Genomic DNA, 6417 nt, shown 5'->3' with positions numbered 1-6417 from the left:
GGCAGAGACCTGGCGGGGCAGCCCCGCTGCAGGGGCGCGGCCTCCGCAGGGGCGGCGCCTGGTGGGCCCCACGCCTCTTCTCCCTTGGGAGCAGGGCACCCCGCTGACGGGTTTCTAGCTCCCGGAGCCGGGCCCGGCAGGTGGCTGTGCCCCGGGCGCACCTGCCTGTTCTGTGGGGGACCCGACGTGTGCGCTGCGGGCCGAGCCTGGCTGGGACTGTGCGCTGGGCGCCGGGCGGGAGCCAGGGGGCAGGGGCCGGCGCCCCGCGCGCCCGAGGCTGCCTGCCCAGAGGGCCTGGGCCTGCCTTGCTTTACAGCAAGAAGCGGAGGGTCCTGGAGTCCCTGATCGGGATGATTCAGAAGTTCCCTTACGATGACCCGACTTACGAGAAACTCCACGAAGACTTAGACCAGATCAGGGGGAAGTTTAAGCAGGTGCGTCCGGAGGGAGTTTCTCCCCGTGGGGAGCGGCCCGGGCCGCCGAGCGTGTCTGAGGGGGCGGGAGGCGCCCGGGCTGGAGGCCAGTCGGGTCGGGGACAGGGACGCCGCACGACGCGGGTTCTGAGCTGTGAGTCGGGAGCGACAGTTAAACCCCGTCTTCCTCCTCCTGTGTTTTCAGCTCTGCTCTTTGCTGAACGTCCAGCCGGACTTTAAAGTCTGCACGGGAGGCTCCGGGCTTTCATTCTGAGGGCGGCAGATGTCCGAGTGGCTGCACCTCCAGCTGCCCACAGCGGCCGAGGCGGCCCTCACTGCTCCCCGGGGAGCGTCCAGGTGGCGGCGACGGCCGCGTCCACTCCGGCCGGGGTCCCCTGGCCCCTCCCCGCCCGGTCCTGCTGAGGAGGCCTGCGGCGGGCAGCAGGAGCTGGTCGAGGGGCGCATGGGTCCGCTCTGGCTTTAAGGCCCCAGATGTCTGGAAACGGGGCTCCGAGCCCGGCCGCTGGCCCTGGCGCCATGCCAGGAAGAGGGTCCTGTTGGGGCACACTTGGCGGCTCCTCAGTGCGGGGCCGCCCACTCTTCCCATCCTGGGGGCTCCCTGGCGGGTCCGTCAGCTGCGAGCCTCGGCGGGGGTCTGTGCTGGTTTTCTCCGGTGGGTTTTGTATGTCCCGAGTCCCCTGCTGTGATGACGTGCTGTTTTTGACGAGGGTAAATAAACGAGCATCTTTCAAAGCAGGTGTCTGGAGCCCGCGCGCCCTGCTGCCCGCTCAGGCCCGAGCCCCTCTGCCTCGCCAGGCCCGGCCTCGGCAGGAGCGGCAGGCGGCCGGCCCGGCGGCCGCGGGGTCCCCAGGGTCGCCCGTGTCTGTCCTGGCCTCCTCAGGCCACGGTCCTGCGCTCAGCGCCCCGCGACCTCTTGGCCTCCGCCACCGCTGAAGCCCCCCGCCCCCGGTCATGCTCTGGGCCCGGCCTGGCGGCGGGGGGACACTTCCCTTGGGGAGAAGGCCACTCCCCGCCAGCGGACTTCCTGCTCGCGTTCTGAGCCTGAGCGAGGGGGGCGGGACTCGCTCCTGCTCCTCACACGGCCGACCTGCGCGGAGGCCCCGGAGGCCTTCTTCATGCGTCTCACGGTTTCCCGCCCCGACACCAGCCCGACGGGCGCCAGCCCAGTCCCTGTGCCCGCGGCCACTGTCCTGCGAGGGCGGCTGTCCCCGTGCTGGCGCCCCGTGGCCCGCGCCGTGGCTGGGCTGCTGGGGAGGCCCAGCCGCCGGCCCTAGGGGAGCAGCAGGCTTCGGCCGCCCCGGCCCTGACGTGGGGTTCACCGGGGTGACGGCCCTGTGGGGCCAGAGGCAGAGTGGGGTGTTCATCTCCCCTGGGGGCACGGGAGGGTGCCGGGAGCACTCTGGAGAAATGCTGGTTCCCCGTGAGCGCTGCTTGGCCTCCGCAGCGCAGCCGACCCGGCCCCGGGCCCCTCATGCGTGGCCACACCCAGGCCGGCCTGCAGCGGCGGCTGAGGGTCACCCGCCCCCGGCCAGGACGCAGGCCGGGACTCAGTGTGTGAGGCGGCGCCCGGGGCGGCCCCGCTGCCTTCTCACTGGCTCAAGCCAGAGGCCTGAGCCCTCCCCCAGGTGCGGCGAAGGGGGTGGCGACCCCCACACATCCCTCCACCCCAGCCGGGCTCAGGCCCCGCTGTGCACCCCAGCACCGCGCTCGCTCCCCACACGTGGCTCCTGCCCGAGCGTTGGGGGCAGCCGCTGCCTCAGTGGGCTGGCGCCCTGGAATAGTGGGGTGCTCGCTGAGCCTGTTCACTGGCCAGAGGCCCGGGGGTCGCTGGCAGACAGGGCCGGCTGGCGTCAGGCCTTCGGGCTGCAGGAACCCGGGCAAAGGCCAGCGAAGGAGCACAGCAGGGCTGCGCAGAGGTGGAGGTGGCCCTGGCCGGCCCAGGGCGTGGGGGCGGCAGCCCCCGGAGCTGCGGGAGGGGCCCGCCACCCCGCCTTGCGTAGCCACCTCTGGACCCTTCAGGGAGAGCCTCCGGCCCACGGTGATGGCTGGGCTGGACCCCGATGCGCGCCCTTCCTTGGGCTGCAGTGAGGCGGTGGCCTTTCCCGGGGTGTCCTCGGCCCGCAGGGGCGACTGCCCAGGAGCTGCTGTGGTCTCACGGCCTGGGCCGCCGGCCCTGCGCAGAGGCCGAGCTGAGTCGCCGGCTGACTCCGCAGCCCCGCCGGCGCAGGAAGCCCGTCTGGAAGAGGCCGACACAAGGACCCCGTGGCCGCCACCCTCTGAAAGCTGCTGACCGGAAGTGCTGCGCGAGGCCTGGCCTGCACAGCCGGGGTTGCCCCCAGACCAGAGGCCGACTTCGGGGCTGGTGTCCCCCGCGGTAGCCCTGGCTTCCGCAGAGACCCACGCCAGTCCCGGGAGTCCCGAGAAGAGGACATGCGGTCTTGTCCGGAAGACCCAGGAAATGTCTCCCCGAGTCTTGAAACTGCCCCTCTTCCTGGGGGCTGGGGGCGGTTGTCCTGCCCTGACAGGGCCCATCAGCGCCTGTCCTGTGCTTGGGAGGGGACTGCGGCACCCAGTCACAGAGCTGAGGCGTTTCCCAGGGCCGAGTCCGGGCCCATGGACGCAGGAGGGGCGCAGTGCTGTGTGAAGGCCTGCAGTGGGGTGAGGCAGGCCCACTCCCCACTGGCGGCTGCCACTGTCGGCTGTGAGCCCAGCACCAGGCCCAGAGCTCACGCGACCTCCCCAGGGGCCGGTCCAGGGCCAGGGCTGTGCCCGGCCTGCCCCGACGCCTCCCTGCCGCGCCTGCTGCGGGCCTGTGCGGCTCAGCTGGCCAGGGCGGCTGAGAGCCGCAGGCCTGTGCCTCCAGGACGCAGCCGATGTGGGCTCGCCTCCTCCGCGGGCGGGCTCTGCCAACCCCGGCCGAGCGCCCCGGCACTCTGCGCTGCCCTCTGAGGCCCCTGGCTGGGCGCCTGGCGCGTCCCCCGCCAGCCCTGCCCTGGCGACCTGGCCTCCTGGCGGGCAGCAGCTGGGCTCCGGCCCGCGGCCCTGCTCAGGCGGCGCCTCCCTCCCGCCAGAGGCTTTCAGCGGCTGCGGCAGCTTCACAGTGCACTAACCCTGCGCCCCCAGGGAGGCCCTCCAACAGAGCCCCCCCAGAATGTGGCCCACGGTGCCGCACCGGCCCCTGCCCGCACCACCCTGAGGGCTTGCTGAGGCTGGGGGAAACTGCCCGCGCCCGGCACGCCGCTCGGTGAGACTGCGCGGGCGTCCTGCCGGGAGCAAGGGCCCGCTGTGCTGGGGGTGCGGTCCGGAACCGGGGCTCAGCCCCGCTAAGCCGGCTGCTGTGAAGCCTGCTGAGTGGCTCGTCTCCGTTGCTAGCGGACCCCAGGGTCGTGGCTGCCCCTCTGGGGCTCCAGCACGGCGCTGCCCAGCACTCCTGGCAGCAGACAGTGCCTGCGTGTGGGCCTCCAGCCTCTCGGCCAGAGCTGCCCGCCCACCCTGCGTCGTCTGCTGGCCTGCGGGTGGGGCCTGGAGGCCCCCTCGGGGGCAGTCCTGATCAGAGGCCTCCTGGGTTGGCGGCCGGGTGCTGCAGAGGCCAGCCCAGCGGGCACCCTGCACAGTTGCCCGGCTGGCCCTGGGGACGGCCTGTAGCAGCCCCCCACAGGGGCCAGGCAGGCCATGCCAGCGAGGGGCTGGGCTGCAGCTGTGGCCCCCAGGGCGACTGCCACCCTCCTGGTCTCCAGCCTGGCTGACTGGCCTTAGCACACAGGATGGGTCCCAGGTCCCAGACTCCCCACTTCTCAGCAGTGAGGGTGGGAGGCTGGGGACGGGCGGAGAATGCTGTGGACACCTGCGGGGTGTCCTCCCGTCCCATGCAGGAGCTGTGGCTTTGAGAAGTCTGAGGGGGGCAAGGTCCCAGGACCTTGGGTGCTGGCGGGAGCGAGGTACCCAGGGCATCTGGGCAGGGCACTGGGAGGACAGGTGGGAGGTTGGCCCTCGGGTGAGGACAGGCCAAGGGGGCTGCCGCCCGACTCAGGCCAGCTCTGTTCCTGTGCAGACGGCAGCCTCGGGCACAGGGCGACGCCCGGCACCATGCTGGCCTGGTGGCAGGAGCTCCGGCCGGCCTTCTGATGGGGCCTCCAACCGGTCAGTGAACTGCCCTGACAGGTGCTGACTGGGGACCTGGCGCCGGTGGCTCCCAAGCACGCACCCAACTCCTGCTCACCTTGGGGAGCCCCTGGCCCCTCGGCCGCGAGCAAGGCCGCTCTCCCTTGCCAGTGCTTGGCACTGCTGCCTCCGAGCAGGACGGGGCTGGACTCGAGCATCTGAAGCCGGGGCGCCCCAGGCCTCCAGGTGCCAGGACAGGGCCCGAGCCTCCGCTCTGCCACCCTGTAGCCCAGGGCGCCCTGGGAACTGCGTCGCCAAGGGCCGCATGAGCCGCGCCGGCTCGGGGAGGGAAGCCGAGGTCACGTCTCGGCCGGGTCGCCAGGCGCCCGCCCGCGGGGGCTGCTGCAGACCCCCCCGGGGACCCCGGCCCCCACCCCCCAGCCCGTGGCGACACACACAGGCAGTGCCCTGGGGTTTTACCAATTTTATTTCTAGACTCTTCACGTTTGTCTTTTGTCTTCTGCTGGAAATGTGCCGATTACATGTCTGTGCTGGGAACCGCGGTGGGCGCCCCCGACCGCTGCCCAGACCCCGCCCGGCTGAGCTCGCGCGGCGGCCGGGGCCCCGCTGGGATGGGCAGAGGCCGCGGCCGGGGGCTGAGGTAAGCGGGCGGAGGCCGCGTCCGGCCGCACGGTCAGTCTCTACGCGAGCAGGACGCGCCTCAACAGACCCGCGGACACACGGGCGCCGCCGGGCGGCAGGGAAGCGTGAGGTATCGTGGAACAGGAGCCTTTTTGGGATAGAGCAGTAATCACACGGAGTCAGAATCGATCACATACAAAACTACAAAAAAGGCATCTGGCGTACAATTCTCTACGAGAAACAAAACGAGAACACGGCAGTAAATGACGCTGTAGAAAACCAAACTGATCCTCCAATAGCAGCAAAACAATGTGAGAGACAGAAGCGGCCCCGCGCCCGGCACAGGAGCGCAAGGGTGCGCGCGCACGCTCGCGAGGGGCGCGGGCGCGTCGGGCTGGACCTGCGGGGCCGGCAGCCTCTGGGACCGAGTTGCTGGGCCGCGCAGCAGCAGGCCGTGTGTGAGTGAGTGAGAGTGGGTGAGAGAGTGAGAGTGTGTGTGTGTGAGTGTGAGATTTCCTTCTACAAAGGGCCCATCTTTTTTTGTCACCTGGACCAAACCTGCAACATCCTAGCGGAAAGGGTGTGAGTGTGAGTGAGTGTGTGTGAGTGTGAGTGTGTGAGAGAGAGTCGGGGGAGATTGCATCACTTTATAAATCATACTGGCCTTATGAACATCCTCTGCAATAAATATTCTTTTTTGCCTTACCTATAAATTATATATTTTAGTGTTTAAAAACCTTCCACTTGCAAAACCTCTAAAGAAAACCCTGAAACTATGCCTTTTCTGGGTAAACCTTCCAGGCCCCGACCTTCAACCTTCTAACACCAGCCGGCACCAAAGGGATCCTGCCTCTCAGCTGTCTGCAGGACTGGAAGAAGACTCCGTCCTGGACCGTCCGCAGCCCTCAGGACCCCCCCACCGCTCGGGCACCCCGACTGCCCGGGTCCCCGCGTGTTCCCCAGCCACCCCGCCGGCAAACCGCCCCTCTACACACGGCGGACAGAGGCCGCCTCTCCCCACGGACCGAAAGTGCTTTGCAGTGGAACGCTTCCAGAGTGGGACAGAAAAGACGCGAGAGGAGCTGTGGATTGCACGGACGGGGCGGCCGCTTCTGGGGGTGAAACCAGGGAGCTACAAAAACAGGGAGATTACAAAAATAGAATATATCACGGCGCCCGGGCCGCTCCTCTGGGAGCGGCGAGCGCCCCGCAGCCGCTCCGCTGGGGGGGCAGGGCAGGC

General features: G+C 69.6%; 1 protein-coding gene across 2 annotated transcripts in view; it reads left to right on the top strand.

Moving 5' to 3' along the window:
• ORAOV1 (oral cancer overexpressed 1) overlaps nucleotides 1-6411 on the top strand; it is an 8653-nt gene extending 2242 nt beyond the window's left edge. The window contains exons 3-4 of one of the 2 annotated variants that reach the window (XM_004695083.2): nucleotides 292-434; nucleotides 619-1166. In XM_004695083.2, coding sequence (XP_004695140.1) covers nucleotides 292-434; nucleotides 619-687 — 212 coding nt within the window. In that variant the 3' untranslated portion in view covers nucleotides 688-1166. Of the gene's footprint in view, nucleotides 1-291; nucleotides 435-618; nucleotides 1167-5978 lie in introns of those variants that run through there. The other variant, XM_012734366.1, reaches the window with a different exon arrangement.
• Nucleotides 6412-6417: the final 6 nt, after the last annotated feature.

The sequence above is a fragment of the Condylura cristata genome, unplaced genomic scaffold (genome assembly GCF_000260355.1).
Source record: "Condylura cristata isolate star-nosed mole 26May11 unplaced genomic scaffold, ConCri1.0 scaffold00054, whole genome shotgun sequence".
Taxonomy (NCBI): domain Eukaryota; kingdom Metazoa; phylum Chordata; class Mammalia; order Eulipotyphla; family Talpidae; genus Condylura; species Condylura cristata.
Note: the sequence above shows the minus strand (reverse complement) of the source record. Positions and strands in the feature narration are given on the sequence as shown.